This window comes from Pezoporus wallicus, unplaced genomic scaffold (assembly GCF_028554395.1).
Source record: "Pezoporus wallicus isolate ANWC-B61680 ecotype Strahan unplaced genomic scaffold, APGP_CSIRO_Pwel_v1 contig_4722, whole genome shotgun sequence".
Lineage (NCBI taxonomy): Eukaryota > Metazoa > Chordata > Aves > Psittaciformes > Psittacidae > Pezoporus > Pezoporus wallicus.
Genome location: NW_026641840.1, coordinates 5959696 through 5984687, shown reverse-complemented (window position 1 = coordinate 5984687; position 24992 = coordinate 5959696). Strand labels below are relative to the sequence as shown.

Here is a 24992-nt window from a genome sequence, read left to right as displayed (position 1 = left end):
CTAGAGATACAGGCACATTTCTAGACACCACTACTTGTATAACACAGTTAAACAAGTGCTGTTATTTCCTTCTTCTGGTCACATGAACAGTATGAACAGTTTACTGTGCCTAATGCTATTTATCACCTTAAGAATTTCAGGTGATTGCATGCCTTTGTTGTCTTCATACTGGAAAGGTATTCTGCTTAGCTTCCTTGGAGCTTCTTAAGGGCTCTACCTGGCTAGGAATAACTGATCCAAAAGACAAGTTTCATCAGATTATTTTAACAGCACTTTTGAAAGACCACCAGAAGTGGTTTTCCCCTATACTTGTAGTTTAATTCTACAGAATGTCTTCCTTCTATTCTGCAATTAGAGCTGAGGTTCACAGGAATCTCAAGCTATCAATGCTAAAACTCGGCTTGACTAAACTCAAATCAAAGAATAATGGATTTTTTGGCCACCATACCTCATGTTTGCTTTGCACATTGAAGGTTCTGATGTAGTGTACTCTTAGACAAGAATGATTTAGACACCTTATTAAAAAAAAAAATCCTTAAAAATTTAGTATCAATTCAACAGTTTATTTCCTAAAATAAAAAAAAAAACATGCACATCTGTAATATACACCATTTGATTCTTACTAAAGACATGTTTATAAATACTTTAATTTTAATAAAGATTTCTATCTACAGGTCAAATTCTGAATGCCAAACTGCCCAACTGGTTTTGGGGCAAACATATTCCACTGAAGACAATGTAGCTCTGTATTGTTTCAGGTGCTGGAAAGCAAATGTACCTGCAGAACTAAATAATTATCTCTTCAGGCACTCACAATTCGGCTAAACCAAGCTTAAGAGTTTCATTACTTATACAAAAGCAACAAAATTCCAGTCTTTACAGGCTCCTTCAGCTGATTTCCACATGGAGAAGGCGCAAAAACAAATTTACACATCAGTCATCATCACTAAGAGAAAATACCGTATTTCTTCTCCAGTTCTTTGACAGAAGCATCTTTCAATCCCATCTGGTTCACATGATTGAACAATACCTGTGTCACTGTAGAAGAAAATCCCAACATAAACAGTTATTTCTGTGACTTTCACTCTTAAGGTAAATTAGTCCAGTTCTTTCCTACGGGAGAGTAAGGTTTGGATTTACAGAGCTGAAATACAAGTGAGTGTTTAGAACTACTAAGAGGATGAAAAAAAATAGCAAAGGGAAGCTCTCATTTTTCTCTGAAGCCTGTGAACTGCCTAACAACATTTCCTTAAACAGGTATATAATCCTGACAACATAAACAGACAGCTTTTATTTTGTTTACTATCTTGACACCATGCCATTAAATGCAGAAAGTAAAAGTTAATGCCAGATGGTAGATAAGGCTTACATCAGGTTAAAGACGTGAATGAAATTTGTAAGAGGAATTCACTTGCACTTCAGTATGGCAAACAAGTAATTTTGTTTTAAGGAGATTCACATATCAGTTTTGAAAGTGTAACGGCTATTGGTGAAACTTTGCTGAGACAGTAGGTTTGACATTACTTGGTCCCAAAGAAATGTTTTGTTTGCAAGTGCCTCAACTGTTACACAGGTGATCTGGTGTGATAAAGAAAGAAAATGTTGGAGACAAAACCCCCCCCCACTTCTATGAAATATGTTGATATTGGCTTGAGTTCATGAATTACAAATTAAGTGATGCCTCAAGAACAGGACAGAGGACCAGACTGAGTTTGGAAACATTAAGCACTCTTATTGACAACAGTAAAGTCAGGATTGCCAAGAAATTACTGTAAATTGTAGAAACTAATTTGGATACCTTGCATTTAGGATATAAAATTTCATGCAAAATCATACATTTGTAACATTACCAGCTACAAAAGTGAAATGCTAGTGAAGCCTATTTTATCAGACTAAAATGCAACAGTATTACTGATCAAAACTACAACTAAATCCTCTTGGTTTTAAGTCTTAAGAATTAAAAAGGAATCAACAGATTTAAGAAAAAAAATCATATTAACTTCTAAAACAATCAAGAAGCTAGACAACTAATCTTCACTGATCATTAAATGGAATAAACAACAAGAACAGCACTAAAGTTTATGTATTTCTTGATAGAGTCTACAGTATCAGAAAGCTTGTAAGTTTGTAAGTACTGAATTACTTACTTTTTTTCTCTGTGCCTGACATAAACATTACTGCCATATCAAATCTTTTTAATTCAGATAGCCTCTGAAGGATTTCAAGGATGAGAGATGGCTCCTCTTTCCTGAAGAAGAGTATCAGAAATATAAAAATAACTACTGTTGATTAGAAAGATTCAGTAGCTGCAAGCAATATTAAAAAAAGACTTTGGGAACAAGAAATTAAATGACCAACAGAATTCACTTCTCTGTGTCTAATATTCCCCGCTTTTCATCTTTCTGATTTATTCTTCCATGCGTGAAGCAAAAAGTCAACATCCAGAAATCTTGATGCAAGTATCATTCGGATACAGAGCAAGAATGAAGAAATATAAAACCCTAGACTTATGCAAACTGACTGCTGTTCATATATGAATAGCTACTATATGATTTAGTGGTTACATCTTGCTGTAACATCACCCTATTTATACATATTGGGGTGTGCAAGGTCAGGAAGCAGCCTCTGTGGTCACAGAGGCTCAGCAGAAAGCACCACATTACAGTTTCCATCATTTTTATCCATACAGAAAATTCCTAGACTGTGTTTGTTCTAAATTCTTCTGGTCAACAGTAAACAGTCCCTGTCTTAAAAGCTAACAGCAAATAGTATTTTTCTTTCAGAACTTGACCTGCCTCCCTACAGAAGAAATACATTTTACTTTACTGCACACAATTCAAACTTCCTAAACTTTTTATGCCATACCACCACATGTAGGACCTTATCTCTTGTCATCACACACATGATGGGTATTTACTTTTAAAGAAACTAAAGGAAAGGCAAACATCAGTTTAGATTTGTTTTTCTTCATAAAACACCACCCTAAAAACATTCTGAAGTGCGTGCTCCAAGTAATCCAGACATGCAGTAAGCTGCCTCTGACAGGCAAAATGAACTTTTAGACTCAGCAGCATAGATAGAAATTTCAAATATAATTGTCAGGTCCTTTCTTATCAGAACTTCTAGCTCCAACACACATTTATTACAGGCTACTGTAAAATACTAGCAGGTAATTTAAAGTCAGAATGCATCACAATAAGCATTACACAAAAATGAAACTATTTTTCTATCTTAAAAAGTTAATATAGAAAGCTAATTTTGTGCAATTATATGTGGTAACAGAACACAGTAATATGAACAAAATTATTCCATACAGTCTGATACTCAATTTCCAAAGCAATGTAGCAGAACTGAATTCAAAACCTATTTATTTCCTTATGTCTTTTCTACCCAATTTTTCACTACATGCTTAATTTCTGAAGAAAGAGAAACTGAATCATTGTAATTATTGTATCGTGCAGGCTGGAAATATTTTTTTTTAAGCCCAAGGGTGATGCTAGGGAGGAAAAAAAAACAAAACAAACAAGCCCAAACCAAAAACTCTCCTCCAAAAAAACCAACAGCAATATACAATGTGAAACAAAAGAGTTAAACTTACTCGATGTAGAAATCATGCAGAATTTTCAGTATCTGGTTAAACAAGTCTGGATCCAAGGATTTCTGGAACAGTTTTGAATAAAGTGAAGGCTCTATTTGCTTTGGAAAAATAAAAATTAAAAAAATAAAAAAAAAAGAAAAAGAAAAAAGTAAGATACTTTTAGAAAAAAAAAAATTAAAGCAGTTGAGTCATGAGAAGTGCAATGTCTAATTACCCTGAAAGCATTCATTTGAAAAGTCAGAATTTAACACAGTTACTAATGTATTTAAGTCTTTGGAACATCAGGGCCTATGTCTGAAAGAGGAAACAGATCATGTAGGGACTGTACACAAAGTGAGGTTAAGTGAAGTCAGGCACAAGAGGAGAATTACTCAAATGGGGATCAAACTACTTGGTATTATGTGAAGGCAATTAAAGAAAGGGACTGTTGGTACATTGTTAAGATACACTAATCATAGCTACCTTTTCTACCTAAGTTAGCCCTATTTCTTCGATGTCAGTTGAAGAAACTGTCCAAGCACTGCCAATCAATACTACATTTCATACCTTCAGGTACAAGTACAGATTTTCCGAGCAGTCTTTCAACTTCCTGAAGTCAGACTCAAGCTGGAAAGAATTTGCAGGAATGGCAGGGATTGCAGAAGCAGATTTAAATGACCTTTTGATTTCTTTTTCTCTCTGTCCATTCAAAGGGAGTGATGAATCCAATACTGCTGAAATTCCTTTCACACTACCATGAAGCCTGCGGAGAGATTTTAATTTTTTTCTTGATTGTGTTTCAAGGAAATCTTACACTAAGACCTAATTGGAGACCTCTCAACCCATTGAAAGCTAACATACTAGCAATGTTTTTAAAACTAATGTATTTTAGTTTAAGCAGGTACCTAAAAAAAAAAACCCTAAAAAAAAAAAACAAAACAAAAAAACAAAACAAAAAAACCCCAACCTTCAGATTATGGAAGTTTCATGATTCACCTTTTCTAAAAGCCACACATTTACAAATACTTATACTCAGCCCGTCTCCTTTGTTTCTGGAAATAACTGCATTTTTTTAGTACAGATTTCTACCATACACAGCTGAAAATTAAAAATAATTACATTTTCTGCAATTTCATAACACAAAACACATAACTATGTCAAATGAAGAAACTGCTTTCAACACTGATTACATGCCAAATTTTTTGTCCTACAATTTATCAGTTAAGTCCATTTATTTTTTAGAAGTTATAAAATGGGTAATATACTTTTTTCTTCAACATTTCTTCACATTAAAACCATCTGAGCTGGAAAAGTTGTGTGTGGGAGGGTGCTTCTCATAGAAATTCTTCAATCAGAATTCCATAAAAAGTATCTACAGTTAATAGAATTAGGTGATGCCAGTGCAGCAGACATGTAGAGTTTCAACACTTACCAGGGATAGTTAGGATAGTGGCCTGAAGTTAGGAAACTTCAGCCTAGTTTCAGCCAGCTAGACTTGAGTTTGCCTAGCTAATGCAGTAGAACTTGGGAAGTCTGAGCAAACATGAAGTCATCAGCTTCCCGCTAAGTGGAGGAACACAACTCTCACACAACTGGTGTGCAAAGAACATTTGAACTCTGCTCAAAATCTGCTCTAAAACATTATAAACAAAAATCACAGCTAGGCCAGATGAAGTGCACAAGGAAGAGAGTATGGCGTACAGGAAAATATTATGAACTTCATTATACCGAAATTGTAAAAATAAGACTAGTTTTCCACTTGACACTAAATAGATCATACTTGTGTCAACCACAGCATGATCAGAGGCAGATGTCTAAGAATGGCAGTTTCTTTCAGTTTTTCCTTTTTGATTCAAATTCTCTAAAATATGTTTGATACTTCACCACATGTAGAAATCTGAAATTGAAGATTTCAACTAAATTTATATTTTAAAAGGAGGATGAGAATTTTTATACTTACTGAAATGCTGATGAATCACTGATTTCTTCTATTTTTAAGTGCTTTGCTTTTGGAATGTCCATTGTACCCAACTGATCATCCTGACCTAGTTTCTCTGTTTTTTCAACAGTCACTGAATTCCTACAGTTCTTCACTAAAGAAGCAGTGCTGGGCAAATCACTGTTTACTGTGTCATCATCGATTTCTTCAATCTCTATTCTTTGCAAAGGCGTCTAAACAAAATACATATATCATGAGTATAGCCTCAACACCAGTGCATACACACGCCCCACATAAGCAGCTGCACTTACTTTAAAATACAGTCAAGATAAGTAGTTTCACCTGTAGCGGTGCATATGAAAGACATTTTCAAGATAAACAGCCAAAAAAGGAAACTTCTGCATTCCACAGGAAGCCTTGTTACGATCATTTTCTTGCTTTACCCTTATAAACCACGGTATCCTGACTGTAGAGGATCTCAGACTCTGTATTCTATTTTCCCAGTAATAAAAAAAACAAACAAAACAAAACTGCAGCTCCCTCTGCAACCCTTGGGCAGCACTAAAAGCACAGATGCTTCATCTATACTTGTTCTGCCTTAAACAGAATAAGGAAAAAAAAAAATAAAATCAACCTAGTATCTCCACTTAATTTAGCAGCCAAACTGAAAACTTTTATAATTGTCCAGAGCATTTCAGCTACTTCACAACAAATTTCATTTAGGTTTCTAAAAAAAAAAAGAAAAATATATATATATGGTTATACAGAGTGCATTAATACTTCCCCCACCAAAAAAGGATCAAAATAGTCATGTATTCTCTACTAAATCCATGCAAATTAGATGGACAGATCAAGAGCAGAACACTACAGTATTCCACACAAAGTGTGAGCATGCTCTGCATTTACACAACTCTCTGCTGAATGCATAAAGACTAAGTGTACTAAAAATGGAAGCCTAATATATGGAGCTGATATTATTCTCTTTATTATCATATTTTGTCATATGTAATTCATTAATCTTACTATAAGTGCTGATAACTCACAGTCAAAAATATCACTTCTTGAAAGCAAGTACTAGGCTGTTCTACAGTTTACATGGATGAAAACGGAGGCTCAAGGCTCTTGCAGTAGCCATAGATGACACCAGCCTATGGCATGGGTAGGCAACATGTCTTGTTACAATTACAGCTGCTACAGAAACTGCAAACAGCAGATGAAAAGGGAAGTTTACCCAGAGCTTTCTGAAGTCTGCAATCAAACACGTAAACTCAACTGCCACCCCTTTACTCTCAATTGCAATGTAAGCTATGCCCAGGATAGAGCTGTGGGGTTGCTTCCCCGTTTCATATTACAGATATACATTGTGTTTTCCAAGTGCAGAACTGCAGGCTGAATGCCCACAGCATGGCTACTGTTACACACACATGGAAATGCTGAAGTTCATGTTCTTGAGAAATATCAAAGGCCTGTAAATTTTGGGCTTTCTGTAGGCAACATGCATCTATTAGGAGTTAGTCTACATAAGTAAGAATTTTATCTTCAAGACCTATTTTTCCCATCATTATAGAAAGCACCTCACTATAAACCAAACAACTTACTGTTGATTTCAGGAGTGATGGATTATGACTCAGTTTCATTATATTTTTTATTTCCGATTCTTTTATCAACACTGCAGGATATTCTCGAGTCCACTGTTCTTTCTCAGCTAATTCCTGAAAAAATGGTAAGTTGTCCAAAAGATTAGAAGTTTGAGGAATAATTACAAGATATGTTGAAAACATTCTACCGCTATAGGCTTACAAAAAAAAAACAAAAAACAAACCAATCCCAAAACCCAATAAAAACCCCACAAGTATACATACATTCCTTATTTTAGTGAGTTCGTTTATTGCTTGTTTATTTCCAGGTTCCAACTTCAGAACAGCTTCAAAATCTGCATGGAAAGAAAAAACAAAAAACCAAACAACAAATAAAAAACTGCAGATATTTCAAGTTACAAAGTACACCTGGCGAATTTTTGTACCTTTTGTTTTCCTTTCAGAGCTCTAAAATTATTAAAGGCAGGTAAGCTATCCTAATACTTATATCATGACACATTTTTCAAACTATTTCTTGCTACTTATTGTAAGTGACAATAGTTGTCATTTAATACAAAACTTCTCCAGTCCTGAAGATACCAACACATAAGACATTATACAGATTCAGTGAAACTCACCAAAACCCAATCATTCTTAATACTTGTATGATAACCTCAATTAATCAGCAATTGATTAAATTGCTACTAGAAGATTAAAAAAATTAAAAAAAAAAATTCAGGATGTTCTTATCTCTTACCCAACACATTCAGGATAATTCAAAGTCTTACCTTGCACAGCTTCTTTTAGCTTTCCAAGAGCAACTCTGGCAGCTCCTCTTCTGGCAAAGGCTTTAGAATAAGAGGCATCTAAGAGCAGAGCTTGTGTACAGTCATTTTCTGCCTCTTCATATCTCAGGGAAAGAACAGTACAAAATTAATAATCAGTTTCAAGAGGTCCAACTGAAATGGCACAGCTACCCAAAACAACTAAAACATAAAGTCGTATCTTAATTACACTGACCTAGAATGTAAAGTAAAGTGAACGCATAAAATATGATTTCTCAGCACACTGAAATTTCAGCCAAATATCTTGGTATCTCATGACACACTGCCGAATCTTTTTATCATCACAGAGAAATTCACTTCCCCCATGAAAATAAATGCTTAAAGCCTGTCAGAATCTACTTTAAACATTAAGCCTTAAAAAGAAGTCGGCATCAGAGCTTTTTGCTACTGTAAAACAGGAAGGCCATTACAAACATATTAACAGAGAGAGGGAAAAAAGGAAAGGAGAAGCAAGCATATAGGAGATTAAAATTCTCTACATCTGAATTCCTGTGACTTGTCCCAAGATATTTCAGAATAATAGGTCAGTATATCCTTGCATTAAAGTCATTCGCTTCACTGTAAGATCAAATTTCCTCATCCCAGCTATATTTAGTTATATTAGATTATGATATCACTATGTGCATATTAAACTTTTCATTCATTTCTCTTCTCCTTCAATCTATCATTAAATTTATAAAAACAGCTTTGGGGTTTGTTTTTTTTTAGTTCTTACTAGTTCTAGAGTTTTGTAAGAACATCAATGAGCTTCTGCTGCATTGTTTGGTCCTCTTTGAAATGCAAAGACCCACAATACATACACAGATTTATCATACAGAATTGAATTTCTTGCTTGGTCATTCAATTAAGGTATCACTTCCTCTGATACTCTACAAACATTATTTGCATTATAATGTCGTCTGTGGTTTCAGTGCTAAATTACAAATGTTTTGTCAGAAATACTACCTGTGCAATTTATTTTGTAATCTAATAATTTGAGATCAGTATCTCCACAGACACCCAGCCACATCATGTTGAAACAGATGACCAACATAATGCTCAGCTCTCTGCTTCTCATGCTACCAGTTTAAAAGGTTTAAACTACCATGCCATCAAGGAGTGGAAAAGAGAAAAAAAATAAGATTTCAAAAACAGTCATGTGGAATTTCTCCCATTTGCTAGGAGCATGCATTTCCTACTGTTACGGGATTATCTGAATTAAGCTTAACTAAAAATAAACTACACATACATGTCTCCATTAGTGGAGTTAAAGAAAAATACTTTAAAAAGATGACTACTTCCAAAAAAGCTCCAGTCCATTCCCTTTGAAGTCAGAAGTTATAATCCAGTTCTTTTTACACTGCAACATTTTATAGCTGACTGGGGTTTATAGTCAAAAAAGACAAAGTTTTGGGCAGGTGCTTCAAGAAAAGTGAATATATATCTTTCTATATACATAAAAGAATGAAAACAAATCAAACTTAAGTAACTATAATTTCATACTGATGCTATTCTATTACCTCAGAACTTATTTCCTGTGAAATGCATTATAAAATTACACATATTGAGTTATTCTCTCCCCCTTACTGTTTTCAATATGATTTATTCTATACTGAATTCTGAGTATAATTAGGAATGACAGTAACTAAACCTGAGTGAAAATCTACTGGATCATTCTTCTATCTAGCTCATCACAAAGTAACGCGCAATCCTACTTACTTTTCAATCTTTAGATAGGCCATGGCTCTGTTAGCTGGCAGAAGCGCATTGGTGCCATCTGCTGCTATACCACGGGTATAACAGTCTATTGCAGCCTCATATTTTCCTTCTTTGAAATAACAATTGCCCTGTAATATTTAGGTTAGAAAAAATATTGTTGAGAAACATCTAGAGCAATGAGCTTTTAACCTTTTTAGTAGAAAGGGTCACAATATCAGGAATGTGGATCACAAAGAACACCCACATCTGGGCGAGTATTTATTGGAATATTTTTTCATATCTAAGCTGGGAGGCAGACCACAAAAAATACCTTAATTCTTTCTAGTACTTCAAGGATATAAAAAGTTTTGCTGCATACACAGTTTAAGTGCAGACATACAAATCAATAACTTGTGATTTACCTTTATGCTGGATGTGCAGAATACGCCACCGTGTGCCTCCTGAATTTAAACACATGCTGAACAAAGCCGAACCTATACAACTCCCCTTTCAAAAGCTGTGCAAATCTGTCTTTATCCTGCCACATTCATGAAACTGTTATCCTCAGATATTACTTGGGCCCAAATGTTGCTTTTGTTTTCCAGTTAATGCTCCATACAACAAAATTACATCACTGTGTTTCCAAGAAACTAAAACTATCTTTTGCTTCTCAGTACTAATACAAAGCCATGTATTATCTTCTCTGATACTACTCTACTCACTGGCAAAAAAGCAAAGGGCACAATTCAGACTTGAAAGGATCCATGTTTCCAGGAACAGGCCCACAGTGAGTCAATTCTGCTATGAATGAAGTACTGCACTGCGCTGAAATTTCTCTTCTGTAGCTTCAAACTTTCGTTTCTTTTACGCACTTAACGTGTGCTGCCAGTCTTTTCCTATTAATTAGGTCTTACAACCAGTATAGGAAGCCTAAATATTGATAAAAAGTTCTAAATTAAATAGCTAGGTAAAAGAACAAAAAGAAAATTGTTTTACTTGATAATGTTATTTCTTAATTGCAACAGTGAGGAGAGGGAAAAATCAATATGCCAATTGTGAGTTAAGACCATGTTTCCAAAAATACATTTTTATTGTCATTGTTGCCTGCACCCCCTGAAGTCCTTTCTATAGCTATTCTTCACCATGTAACCAGAAGTTTGAAACACCAAAACCAGCGCACAACTCTACCTGGACAAGCAAGGGTTAAGATGCCTATAGTACCAGAGAAATGGGATCTCTGTAAAATACAGTTCAAGTTCTACTTATCCTGGTACATATTTGAAATTTTCTTATACAATTTGGGCTGCAAAAGCTGCCTTGTATAATTATACCTCCAGAAGAGTCCAAAGAGAATCCACTGTCCCCCCTCCCTATAAAATCCCAAATGGGAAACACTTAAGATTGTATCAAGGACACTGTACTTAAGTTAAAGACAATATCAGGTTTAATTTACACATTTACATAGCTCACAGAATCATAGGATGGTTAGGGTTGGGAAGGACCCCAATATAATCTAGTTTCAACCCCCTTCCCATTGGAAGGGACACCTCGCACTAGGCCATGTCGCCCAAGACTCTATACAATCTGGCCTTGAACACTGCGAGGGATGAAGCAATCGCCACTGCTTTGGGCAACCTGTTCCAGTGCCTCACAACCCTTACAGTCAAGAATTTCTTCCTTACATCTAACCTGAACTTCCCTGTTTAAGTTTGAACCCATCCCCCCTTGCCTTATTGCTACAATCCCTAATGAGGTCTCTCTCCAGCATCCTTTTAGGCCCTTGTCAGATACTGCAAGGCTGCTATGAGGTCTCCAGGCAGCCTTCTCTTCTCCAGGCTGAACAGCCCCACCACACGGCTTTTCTTTGCAACAGCACAACACAAGACCTTTTTTAGTTCTTTCCTGTGACTTACCATATCTTTTTCTGTAATAGCCTTCTGCTTGAGCTGTTGGCGTTCAATGCGCTGCTTCTCTTCATCTGTTAATTCAGGTCTGACCATTTTATCAAATTCTTTCTGTTCCGAGCTTTCTTTTGATGACAGAGCCTGCAAAGATACAATTTTTTTCCTCAGTATTTCTCCCACTTAAACATTTTCAGAAGATAAACAACAATAAATACGAAATGTTTAAGATGCAAAAAAAGTATCTTAACAGAAGTGCCTGTGTTGTAAGCAGAATGCAAATTGAAGAAACCGTCCTAAACTTGAAAATGTGTTTTTATGAGGGACTGAGAGTCAAGACTGTTACTTGGTAAATTAAAAGTATGCGATTTCTAAAACACTATGTAAGATGACCAATGGAATCTGTCTTTACATACATTCCAATTCACAAATCATTTATTTATTCAATTACTGAAGACTTCTGTCTTGATTATGAATATACAATTTTCAGGCGCTTTCAAAACTACAGTTGACGAGGTATAAGGATATTCACACTAACAACAACAGGTGAGCTTGTATTTACTAGTCATCATAATCAGCAGTCTCTCCCTGTTGTGACAGGGATCAGACATGCATCAGCATATTATGTTCTGCTAGGCTTAAACCCACTTTCTGATTCGGCAGACCACAGCAATCAGTGGGACCACAATAAAGCTAGCAAAAAAAAACATACAGGTTCTCTCAAATGTAGTGCTACTTTGTACAAAAATACTAAGCATGACTGAAAAAACATTATCACAGAAGGCAGAGAAACATCTGAAGGAAGAGACAAAAAAAAAAACCAACTCCCCCCCCCCCAAAAATAACCAAATAAAAAACAAACACAACAACCATCCCCCCCAAACAGAAAACCCACACTGATGTTGGTGCACGTATCCAGTCTTAGTCTGACAATCCACTATTACACTGATGTTTGCATACATGCTAGTTAATCCAGAAGAAACTCAATTACAGATTTTAACCTTACTGAACTTCAAATGCCAGAAAAAGCATGAGATTTCATTGAATTCTACTGTTATAAACAGAAGTTGATACAAATATAAATTGAACGGGGTGTATTAACTTATGCTAGAGACTATTAATTTTATTACCTGATCAATTTTCTTCAGTTCATTTTTTGCTTCAAAGTTGTTGGCATCCAGCTCTAAAACTTTTTCATAATCTATCAAACGATCAGAAAACTATGTTTAAGGTTAGAATTACAGAATACTAACCAGAATATAAAGTAAGAACACTCTTTCTGAGATTACCCTTTTTTGTAGTTACCCCAGAAGCCCAAAATACGGCAAGCAACACATCATAGAATGGTTTGGGTTAGAAAGGACCTTAAAGATCATCTTGTTTCAACCTCACTGCCACTGGCAAGAACACCTTCCACTAGACCAGGCTGCTCAAAGCCCCATCCAACCTGGCCTTGAACACTGCCAGGGATAGGGCAGCACAGCTTGCCTGAGCAAGCTGGTCCAGTGTCTCATTTCCCCCAAAGTGAAGAATTTCCTTCTAATACACATTCTAAATCAACCCTCACTGTCAGTTTAAAACCACTCCACTTTGCCCTATCACTACATGCCCTTGTAAAATGTCCCTCTCCAGATTTCTCTTAGGCCTCTTTTAGGTACTGGAAAGCTACAAGAAGGTGTTCCCAGAGCCTTCTCTCATTTTTGCAGCCCTCCTCTGAAGTTACTTTGCAGGTCCACATCCTTATGTTGGGCAACATTTAAAGCTAAATTATTCTAGAACTACTACTCCTTACAACTATCATTCAGATTTGCTGCTTGATTTTTACCTTGCCAGAAGAATACGCAATATGTTTGTTGTTTTTTTTTTTTAATGGGAAATAAAAATTAAATTCCTAAACCAATAAGTACGTTGCACAACCTTAATCAAGCAGACATGGGAATAGTTTGTACATATTTTAAGGAAAGAAAGACCCACCTTCCTTAGCACCTTGAAGATTTTTCAAAGCGAAGCGAGCAGCCCCTCTTCTGGCATAAGCCTTTGTGTAATTTTTATCTAAAGCAAGTGCTAAATTGCAGTCAGATTCTGCAACAGAAAACCTATCAAAAATATGAACAAGTTAGTTTGGACACATCTAGGTAACAAACCCTAAAACTTAAGCAATTTAGCTTATTCTGGCTCTCTCTAAAGTAGAAATCTTAAATGCTTTAGAAGGAGCATAGAATGACTATTTAAACATGTCTCAATTCAGACTACATCAAGACAGGAAAGAAAACAAAGGTCAACAACATTTACTGCCATAGAAGGAATAACCAAATCTCCTGTACTGTTTCTTCTCCCCAGATAAATCAAAGCCTTAGAAATAGAACTCCGTGAAATGTAAAGACAAATTAGACAGTGAACTTTCTCCTTTTTTTTTTTCCTCTCTTTTTCTTTAAGTTTTACACAGACTTAAACAGCATATGGTGAATTTGCAGTAGAAAGCAGAGGAAAAAAAGATAAAAGAGACTACCAGATTCCTTATCCTGATGATTCCTATTTTACTTTGAAACTGCAAAGCAGGTAGCAACAGCAGTCTTAAATAGATTGAATCACAGTATGGTAAGTAATATAATCAAGACTTAAAATCAAACAAAAATATCTGAAGGTAGCATTTCAAAGAACAAAATACTATGGATTTAACTTGAAATCTTACTTTTTCATTCTGTAAAAAGCTGACGCTCTGTTTGTGGGCAATACTGGATTATATGGATCAAAATGCATTCCTCTAGTGTAGCATTTTATAGCATCATCAAACTTTCCTTGTTTGAAGTAGATATTACCCTGTGAATAGAAAAAAAAAAAAAAAGTATTTTTAGAAAGTTACCATACTTTGACAGACACATTGGTTGTTGGGTTTTCTTTCCAGCAGAAATCAGCAAAAAAAAACAACAACAAAAAAAAAGTACCAAAACCAACAAAGCTTGTATTTTAGAACTTTTTAAACATTTCTCACAAGTGCACTGCTTTACTGTGAAACATTTCTTTCAACGAAGAATATTTTAAGTACTGCATATTAAATATTTCTGATTAATGCAATAACAGAGTTTTATTATATACTGATTTTCAGTATCTGTAGGTCATTTCTAGAAGCCTATAATAAGCACATACATAACTGCTTAAATTAAATTAGAGAAGTACTGAAGTTTGAGATTTGGCACCTTTCCTTTCCAGGGTAAAGATTTTCATTGCTGCCTCCTTTGGGACATAACTCTTATGTGCACCCAAATGCTTCACTGCACCCAAGATAATAATGGTCAAAGACATCCAAATTTCTCAGCCTAGACTGCAGATTATATACATCAAGGAATTTCCGTGGCAGCAGGGAAAACACAGATGTATGCAGCGGACAGTAAAAACCAAAAAGAAAGAAACTCTACTGAAGAAAAGTATGGACCTACAGATGGTGTTAGGTGATTGCTTGCAAACAAAGAAGTTTCTCAGAACCACAGAAGCTGCTATACAGCTTAGCCTCTCACATGGCAATGAAGGATGAGATAGCTGTTGCAGTATTCCACTTGCAAAATAAGGTAAAACTGAATTGGTACAAACTTGCCATTACCAAGGCAAGGAAGGCATACAAGTTTACCCATCATTCCCAGATGTACTGCCTTCACAAATGGATTAATCTTAAAATCTTGGGGATTTAGGTTGGGGCATTCAGACCTTGTGCTCAGATAAACACTAGTTTGATCCTTATGACAGTTCCATGCAGAAATATAACTTATCAAAGAACAAAAACCACCAACATATTAATCATCATAAGCATACATTAAGCAAAGTCTAACAGGCTTTGCTGCAATTGGTGATGAGAAGAAACAGAAATACAGTGAGTTTTCTATTTTGGAATAACAGGCAGACAAAAATAAAACATCCAAATAGGCGATTCTTCCACCAGAAGTGTGGTCTCAGTGGACAATCTTTTAAAAGAAACTGGAAGTGCTCCTAGGGCTAAACTGCTACTTGGCAAATAAATATTTATAATCCTATAACCTTTTCCTTCTCTGCAAGAGCCTTTTTTGTATCTATACGAATTCCATCTTCTTCAGAGTCTGATTCTGGAGATACAGAATCATGCGTACTATCTTCTTTATCAAGTTCTTCAAGTATCTTATCCTGAAAACAAATAAAATAAAATATTACCTCCATTATATTTTAACAATACAAAAATAATACGAGACAGACTTCAGGAGAATTAGTAATGGGTTTTTAAAAATCTCTACTGGTTAAGTCCTCTTTATTAAGGAGTATTCCATACTTCAAAAGTGGGAGATCTATCCTCTGATACTGCCAGCTGCGTTTAGTCTTGTGTTCTACTAGAATGATGACCTCCTAAGAGATCTATCCTCAATCCATTTCTTTTTTTTTCCCCTTAAAGTCAAATTCAATCTAGTGGATGAGAGCACAGCCAATGGGAAACTCAAGTATTTCTCAATTTTATGGATTTTAAGCACATAACATTTCTGGGAGAAAGCTATTTTCATGTTCATACAGTACCCAGCACAGAAGGATGCTGACGCATGGACTGAACTCTCAAGCACTGTAACAAAATCTTATTTAAAACAGAATTAACTGGGGACAAGACTCAGTTAATATGCAAATGTTCTGACTTACCACATCGAGTTTTCCCCATGCTTCATAATCATAAGACTTGATCTTGTTTTTCTTGTTTTCCTCAGTGGTTATCTTTGAAGTGACTTTACTTTTGCTTTTCTTCTTTTTCTTAAAAGCCTTGTTTCGAATTGGTGGCAAATTCTAAATTGAAATAAGTAATTATGATAATATGATAAAACAGATGTGTGAAAGTCACTTGTATTGAAGCACCTACAGCACCTGTAACCAGATATAGTATTCTTCTAGATCTACATGGAACTGACTGAAAATTTACTGGCCCATCACCTCCAGATGCTACTGCCTCACAGCTCTGTTGGTGGAAGAATTTACAGGGCAATCTGTGGTCTACTATGCATGAGGAACAAGTCAGCTGAGCTAGCTCATACATTCTATTCAGATATTTTAAGTCAACATATGTAATTTTGCTGAAGCAGGAAGTAATCATCATAAATGCTATTGCGTTATTAATAGCCGAGTTAACAGTGGTATTGTGACTTTTACCTCTCCCGTGACACCGCTCTGCTTCCTTAGTTCAGAATCCACTTCTTTAATATCTTTTTCCCAGCTCTCCAATTCTCTCATAAAATCCTGCAGCTCTTCAGCATTTTGCTTCACTTGCAGCTGTAGTTCTATCGCTTTATTTGGAGCACTCATTGTAAGCTGCCAAATTTCACCAAAAAAAAAAGAACTTTCTAAAGAAAATTTGAAAGTATGCACTGAAAGAAGCTAGCTACTTCAAAATCAAGAAGTCTGACATTCAAGACACGCTTCCCAACAGTCTAAGAGAAATGTTAAATACTAAAAGCCTAAGAAGAAACACAATTTAAATGCCTTTAAAAAAAAACAAGGGAAGCCCTGTTATTCAGATAAAAAAAGTATATCATAATAAACAAGTAATGCTTTCCTAACTAGGTATAAGGTAAAGTGTCTAACAAGCCAATGACAATCCTGAGAGATTACAAAGTCATCTTAGTTTAAAGCAATTTCTGAAGTACTCCCCAGCTGTTTAACACATTACCATTCAAGTTTTAACTGAAAAATGACCCCTAAGTTATACAGGATACCTTGTACCTGAACAGAAACAAAGCAGCTGACAAACCAACTCCCAGAAGCACTTTCAGCCTGTAAAAGCATGCTTAAATACGCACATAATTTTAGCATGGAAACAGTAAAAATATGAGGTGTTTTCTTATTAAGCCTCGTGAATTGCGAGTCCAAAATATCCTCTGAATGAGTTTGCATGAGCCAAAACTAATGATTTTTGCAATACACTGTGCTGTCTATAACTATGGACAGGAGTCTCAAAAGATGGAAAAACATGCTGCATGACTAGTGAACTGATGCTACCAAAGCAGAAATGTTTTTCCACCCTCAAGTAGCCAAGTAGATGCCCCACTGTATCAGCTGCACTTTTTGCTAGTTTATATGTATGAGGCAACACGCTTACCTCTAGCAATGTATTTTTCCCAAAATCTTCTAAATACCTGGTCTATTAAAAAAAGAAATGTGGAAAGAGACTTCAGATGAAACCAAAAATGTATATTATTCACCAGTTTAGGTGTTTACTGTATTTTTTCCACCTACAGCTTTTGCCCCATGCTGAGCTGTCTCTGCAATACTCAGCCAGTAATTCCATGAAACCTGGCCATAGACATACTGAATATTCCATACAGCCTACTACGCCCTGGCCAACAGTAGCTAGAAAAAGACATATCAAAAGATGTAAGAAACTAGGTTGTGATCTGCTGAACTTTTCTTTTTGCTGTCACTGACTAAAATAATGTTCTTTATACGTGTGAAATTCTAGCAGTTTGTTTCCTGGCACCCGTAAGTGACTTTCAGAAGTGTGAAATGAAAGCTTGCTCCTGCTTCCCGCTAGTCTAACATTGCTGCACACAGGTTAGCAACGGCCTCACTCGTCGACAACCGGCTCCTCTTAGCTCAACTCTCACACACCTTTTAAGGCGATTTTACTTCTTCCTTCACCTGACCCAACACCCGAGGGCAGCCGCATCACCCCAGAGACCTGGCCGGACCTGCACCCAGCGGGCCATAGGGAAGCGGGCCCCGAGGCTGCGCCACGGGAGGCCCCACTGCAGTTTCACTACCTGCCTCTCCGCCGCCCCAGCGTTACGAAGTCCTCACTCCTTCAGGGTAGGCTCTCCACAGGCTCCACCTCGCCACGCCACTACGCGCGGACAAGCCGCCTATGGGCCACGGAGAACTAGCACCGGGCCGACTGCAGCGCCGGCACAACTCCACACCCCCGGTCCTACAGCGGCCTCACCTGTACCGAGTCCCGCCTCTTTCTGCTGCCGCCAGACGCCCTCCACACGCGGGCAGGCCTCCTCCCAGAATGCAGCGCGACCCGCCGGCACACCTAACCGGCACCCCAAGAGCCCCGCGGCGGCAGCGGCACAGCGCGGCAAGGGACGTGACTGGGCGGCGGGCCGGTGATTGGCTCTGGCGTACACCTCCCCTCGGCCCTGCCGTCAGGACGGTGGCCGGCAGGCGGGGCAGGGGTGAGGGTCGGCAATGGAGCAGGGGGAAGCCGAGTCGCCGCCGGCGGCCGAGGAGAAGGTAGGGAAAGAGGAGGAGGATGACTTAGGCTACCGGCTCTTCCCGGAACGGAACAAGAACCCTCAGAGCTTCCTGGTGCGCAGCTTGTTCACCTACCACAACAAGTGCCAGGTGATGCTCAGGATGGCCCTGGAAACGAGTAAGTGCTTCCCTGTCCCCCGGCGGAACCGGGACTGGCGCTGGAGCAGCGGAAAATGCCCTGGGTGGCACTTGGAGCTTCCGTGTTCGCCGCCGGTACGGCGAGCTGCGGTTGGCCGTGGTGACCTTGGGCCGCAGGGTCTCTGGGCTGGAGCTGTTACCTTGCCGCCGCTGCTCACGCTTGGGGCGGCTGGACAGGGCTTGGACGGGTGACAGGATGGGGCTGCTGCTGTATGAACTCGTTAGCTTTGGTTAAGACACAGAAAACACAATTTCAGAAGTGGCTGTGTGCCGCTTTCCTATCAGAAGGTCCTTCTCGGCTTCTTTTCCTTGAAAATTTGAGAGGATTTGTCATTTTTTGGTTCATTTATGCGCTTCTCGCAATCTGATGTTGACTGCAAATGTTACCAAAACCAGTGGTCACTATATGCCATTACTTATGTCTGCTACTCTTAAGAGTGTCAAAAGTGACATGATTCCTGAATAGTTTTCTATATATCATGATCCTGTATCACTTTCCAGAGTCTGAGCTGTATCAGATGCCAGTTGCATTATATTAGGACTAAATACTGCAAAGTATGAATTTGCATGTGTAGTGCTTTCTTTTTTTTTTTCTTGAATGCCTTTATATTTTGATTATAGATGACTTGCAAAACTTTTGTCTAGAGAAATTGATTGCAGCAATGTTTTTCTAGATCCATATGCTCAACTTCTTCTTGAGGCTATGAAGCAGTCTGGTTGGTATGTAACCTAACTCATCTTGTTTTGTGCAATAGCATCACTGTTATATGGAGTTACTAGTCTTTTTCAGATTCTTCCCTATAACTTTGTTTGGACATTTCAGCACTGTTTTCAATGACCGGCACTTTTCTTGTGAAAACTGTGATGCCTGTGTTGGTGGAGGTTTTGATTCTGCCACATCTCAGGTAGGCAATGGACATTGTTTTCTTTCAGAGGACTACAATTATTTTTTTAGTGTTTTGTTACTGGGATTAGTCATGAAAACAAAATAAATGGAAGATATTCTATGGTATCAGAACTAGTACTCTGCAGAATGATGAGGCTGTAATGTTGAAAGTGCTGATCTAAAGAGTCTAAATGCTATAGGTGATAAGTACTTGATCTCTGAGAAGTAAAGGAGATGTTGAAACTAAGTGAAAAGACTGCCTATTGTTTCTTCTACAGATTGTTCTATGTCAGAACAACATTCGCCACCAATCCCATATGAACCGGGTGGTCACACATGAATTAATTCATGCTTTTGATCACTGCCGTGCACATGTTGACTGGTTTAAAAATGTCAAACATTTAGCATGTTCAGAGGTAAGTTAAAAGGCTTCCAATATTGTCATTATATTAATTGTTGATGGTTGAGGGGGGTGTTTGATGTTTAAATGGGCATGCTGTTACACAAACCTTCATGTGGTTTAATCCTGTTAATATGTTTTATTCTTTCTGTCAGGTCAATCTACGTAGTTGTATTCAGAAAACAGATTTTTAGTTTTCACAAATATTAATATGTCAGTGTCATATTACATAGAATGTGATCACTGTGGGTATCACAGTATTATTAACAAATGAGTTGGACATAAAAACATATTCAGACACTAATCAAATATTTATAGGGCTCTCTTCTCTGCAAGTCGTGGTATTTTGTGTAGTTATCACAGCTGTATGGTTAACACCTTATTGTTGTTTAGGTCTTTTTTTGTTAATGACAAATATGTCTTTTCCTATAACATGTATTTTTTGATGAATTGTGGTGTTGCTGCTCCACTGTGTTCCATCACAGGCTGCAAGGAGACAACCTGTGTCACTGTGGTCTTTACAGGTTGTAGGACAATCTCTGCTCTTGTGTCTGGAGCACCTCCTCCCTCTCCTTCTTCACTGACCTTGGTGTCTGTGGGGCCGTTTCTATCACGTTTTTCTCACAGCTCCTATTTAGTATTTTTAATTCTTTCTTAAATACATCATCACAGAGGTAGTGCTGGTGCAGTTGATGGGCTCAGCTGTCACCAGTGGTGGGTCTGGTTTAGAACCAGCAGAAATTGATCCTGACATGCAGGGGAGCCCCTTGTCTCTTCTCACAGATGCCACCTCAGCAGGTCCCCCACTGCCAACATCTTGCCATGTAAACCTAATACAATAATTCAGAATTATTAACTATTACCTACATTTTTTGTCCAAGATCTACACAGTGCAGAATAAAGCATGTAAGCCTCAAACATAAAATTAGAGAGCATACATGTAACAAGATTTTGTTTGTTCTTGCTCTTATCTAGGTTATTTGTTTGCTTCAGGTCTGTTGATACGTATTTTATTATATAGTGTTTACAATTTATATTGTCAGCTTTTAATTTTTACATTTATTATTTTCTATGCATTTATTCTCACTCTTGTATTTAATTATAGGAAATCTAGTTTTAGTTATATTTCCTAACTAAGAGAGTAGGGTGTGAAACAGTTGGCAGACAAATGAAATTACAATGCACAGGACAAGACAGTTGAGCTAAAGCATACATACTTATTTAAATGTGGCTTTTCCTAAAGCAGGAGGGTTGCTGCTCTTCTGGCTATTGTAGCTGTAGTCTTTGAAAGATATCCGCCTGTCTTCCTGACTCTTGTATCAGCTTCTGATAGAATATTATTTCTATGTACTTTTAGCAGTTCACTATGTATATTTACACACACACACACACACACACACACACACACACACACACACACACACACATGCACATTCTTATGATCTCTTCTGCTCATTCACTTAAGCTTTGGGAATGTGTAAGACCTTGTCCCTGGAGAAACTTACAGGTTCTGTAGTAGTACTTCATAGTTCATTGAGTCTGAGAGGGTGGATAGGGTAATAGGCACTTAATAAGTAAGAAGTGGCCCTGGGAATATTCTCTATCAGCAGTCGCCAGAAAGATGTTGAAGAAAAAGAATTGTTACAGCTTTTTTGACTTCATATTTCCATGTGTTTCTCTGATCTTGTGGCTTTTCTTTTTTCTTCAATAGATTAGAGCTGCTAATCTCAGTGGGGACTGTACACTGATGAATGAAATAGCAAGGTTTAAATTTGGATTGAAAGGACACCATCAGGTAAAAACTGTACATGTTAAAGTCTAATGATTTGCTATGAGCTATCCATCTTTACCTACTTGATCTTGGCCCTCTACACTTTCATAGCTGAAAATATCAGAGAAGGAAGTAGATGCCATGAACTTGCTGCTTTCTCTTAATTAAACTTTAATAACCTTTAATGATATGATTTTTTTCCATGTTGTTATTTTTGTAGGAGTGAAATCCCTGAATACTTAGTCTTATCATAGGGCATTACCACTGATAATGGATAGTTAATAAGGACCAAACAAAAAACAGGAAATGCAGTGGGATTACCTTAACCACTGTAAGTGGGTAAAAGTCTTTGAAAACTGGAGAAAGGTGAATGACAAAGGTTCTAGATAAGCATGTGTGTGAAGTCTTACACAAATCACTTTTTTTAATAGTAAAGATGATGGGTTGAGTCTGAAGTACTTGCTCTTGTCAGACTGTCAGTTAGCTTGTAATGTTTACATCTTTATCTTTAGTAGGCAAACTGCATAAGCAAAAGTTGCTGTAAAGAGAAGTATCAAAATGAAGGCCTGCAGAGGGGTCATTCCTTTACATTTATAACATTTCAGTTGGAAAAGTGCTAACTGGTATTTATGTCTGTTTGTGACATATTTTTCTCTTGTGTCCAAGTCAAATTGTACAAATATTTGATACCTAGAACAAATGCCAAATTGTATTTTAATTCTTGTTCTAAGAAATTCTCTGGTGGTTTATCTGCACATGAAAAGCTAAACCACATAGTTAAACATGGGACAGAACAAATATACTTATTACAGGTACTGTCTGATTCTTCTGTGATACAAAGTTATTGCATATGTAGTAGGAGTTAATAATTGAAAAAATCTGGAAAAAAATATTTATACTAATAATGACAGATACTTTTCTTTATCTGATTCCCACTTCAGACGTGTGTACGAGACAGAGCAATTCGTTCCATTCTGGCTGTTAGAAAAGTTAGCAAAGAAACGGCAGAAAAAGCTGTGGATGAAGTTTTTGATGCCTGCTTCAATGATTTGGAACCTTTTGGAAGAATCCCTCACAGTAAAACAGATGCAAAGCGTGCTTTTAGAGACTTTCAGAACAGAGATCGCTACAACGCTAATTTGTAAAGAAAAAAAAAACATGAAAAATGATGTTAATATCTTACTCCTCTGTAACATCAGGAGTTGCAGTCTGCGCCCACAGTGCTGGTGAAAAGGGGCAATTCTATCAAATGTATAGATTTTTGTAAACTTTTTCCAGAAGCCAACTTCCAGGGAAGTAAACAGAGTAACTGAGCAAGGCTGAAAACTGTGTTTTGTCACCTCTTATTCCAGCATGGTCATTTAGTACACCAAATGACTTGTCAAATAGCTGTCTGCACGTTTCAATGCGCATTTGGCTCTGTCTCACTAGGACTTGGTTTCTAAAGTTTTTGTTGAATAAATCTTTTTGTTGAATCAATCTTTTTGTTGAATAAATCTTGGTTTCTAAAGTTCTTGTTGAATAAATCTTTTCATAAAATCTTTACATTTGCACCATCGTTGATACGCAATCATAAACCTGGGATCTTCATCACTGCATTTTAAAAGGCATCTGACCATCACTGCATTTTAAAGGGTACCCCAGCTCTTGGTTCTAGATTTAATAACTATGGGTAAACCCCAAATTGAATAAACTACCACTTTTTTTTTTTTAACACTTCATGAAATTCCTGGAATTCCAGCTCATCTAATGTTAACTTCACAGTTATCTTCCTTTGGGTTTTTTAGGAGTTTGATAATTCTGCTTACCAGATCAAACCTACATGCTGGATAAGCATTAGTGAGAGTTTATCCATGAGGTTGAGTTTTGCTGAAGAAGCTGGTGTAAAACTCACCGTCTTCTTCCTCCACGTGCGTCCTGGGTTCAGCAGTAGCAGCCATTTTTCTCCTTGATAGCTGGTGCAGTGCTGTGTTTTGAATTTTGGCCTGGGAATAGAGCTGATAACACGGGTGTTTTGGTTTGGCCAAGGACTTTGTGAGCCTCATGCTCTGCCAGGGAGGAGGGGAAGCCGGGAGGAAGCAGAGACAGGACACCTGACCCAAACTGACCAAAGAGGTATTCCATACCACAGCACGTCATGCCCAGGATGTAACTGGGAGTTACCCGGAAGGGCTGGGGGACTGTGGGGTTGGAGGAGGTGTCGGTCAGTGCTTGGTTGGGCTTGGGGGGCGAGTTATCGGTCGACTGGTGCTGAGGTGTTGTATTCTCTTCCCTTGTTATTTCCTTTATCATTATTATCATTGGTGGTAGCAGTAGTGATTTGTGTTATACCTTAGTTACTAAACTGTTCTTATCTCAACCCGTGGGAGTTACATTCTTTTGATTCTCCTCTCCATCCCTCCGGGAGTAGGGGGAGGGAAAGAAGGGGGGGAGTGAGTGAAAGAGCTGCCTGACTGGGTTTAAACCACGACAACTTGTTAAGTCGGTAAGTCCATCTGAGGATAGCAAGAAGCAGCTAGCATCATCCGAAGTCTGGGGTAAGTTGTTTCATTCCTATGTTGTTTTCAAGTATAAGAAATCATTGTCATGGATGCAAGAGATGGATGCGTTCTCTTCTTTGCTGTAATTAAAGGTGTGATTCAACCACAGGCACAGTTCAGTGACACAACCACAGAAGGGTTTGTGTTGAAGGGACCTTAAAGTTCATCTAGTTCCACCCCTCCTGCCACAGGTGGAGACACCTTCCACTAGACCAGGTTGCTCAAAGCCCTGTCCAGCCTGGCTTTGAACACTGCCAGGAATGGGGCAGCCACAGCTTCTCTGGGCAACCTGTTCCAGTGTTTCACCACCCTCACAGTAAAGAATTTCTTACATAATCTAAACCTCCTCTCTCTCAGTTTAAAACTATTCCCTGTTGTCCTGTCACTACCTGCCCTTGTAAAAAGCCCCTCTCCAGATTTCTTGTAGGCCCCTTTAGGTAATAAAAGGCTGCTAGAAAGTCTCCCTAGAGCCTTTTTTTCAGACTGAACA

The 24992-nt window shown here is 37.6% G+C and overlaps 2 protein-coding genes across 5 annotated transcripts; one reads left to right on the top strand and one right to left on the bottom strand.

Moving 5' to 3' along the window:
- Positions 1 to 601: 601 nt before the first annotated feature.
- On the bottom strand, positions 602 to 18540 carry RPAP3 (RNA polymerase II associated protein 3). Of its 3 annotated transcripts, none has more exons than XM_057425525.1 (17): positions 18454 to 18530; positions 16668 to 16826; positions 16167 to 16307; positions 15546 to 15668; positions 14209 to 14336; positions 13491 to 13612; positions 12647 to 12717; positions 11529 to 11660; positions 9637 to 9764; positions 7882 to 8003; positions 7379 to 7449; positions 7115 to 7228; positions 5538 to 5749; positions 4145 to 4340; positions 3599 to 3696; positions 2148 to 2248; positions 602 to 1038 (listed from the first exon to the last, which is right to left on the bottom strand). In XM_057425525.1, the coding sequence occupies exons 2-17, from the start codon at positions 16818 to 16820 to the stop codon at positions 947 to 949; spliced, it is 2004 nt and encodes a 667-aa protein (XP_057281508.1). In that variant the 5' UTR covers positions 16821 to 16826; positions 18454 to 18530; the 3' UTR covers positions 602 to 946. The 3 variants fall into 3 exon arrangements, with proteins under 3 accessions (XP_057281508.1, XP_057281507.1, XP_057281509.1); XM_057425524.1 differs by lacking the exon at positions 18454 to 18530 and adding an exon at positions 16922 to 16943; XM_057425526.1 differs by lacking the exon at positions 16668 to 16826 and having other exon boundaries at positions 603 to 1038; positions 18454 to 18540.
- A 159-nt stretch (positions 18541 to 18699) lies between these two features.
- ATP23 (ATP23 metallopeptidase and ATP synthase assembly factor homolog) lies at positions 18700 to 23403 on the top strand. 2 transcript variants are annotated; one of them, XM_057425539.1, is made up of 6 exons: positions 18700 to 18885; positions 19580 to 19625; positions 19729 to 19810; positions 20070 to 20207; positions 21903 to 21986; positions 22904 to 23402. In XM_057425539.1, exons 1-6 carry the CDS (start codon positions 18702 to 18704, stop codon positions 23105 to 23107), a joined length of 738 nt encoding a protein of 245 aa, XP_057281522.1. In that variant the 5' UTR covers positions 18700 to 18701; the 3' UTR covers positions 23108 to 23402. The 2 variants fall into 2 exon arrangements, with proteins under 2 accessions (XP_057281522.1, XP_057281523.1); XM_057425540.1 differs by lacking the exon at positions 19580 to 19625 and having other exon boundaries at positions 18753 to 18885; positions 22904 to 23403.
- The last annotated feature ends 1589 nt before the right edge of the window (positions 23404 to 24992 follow it).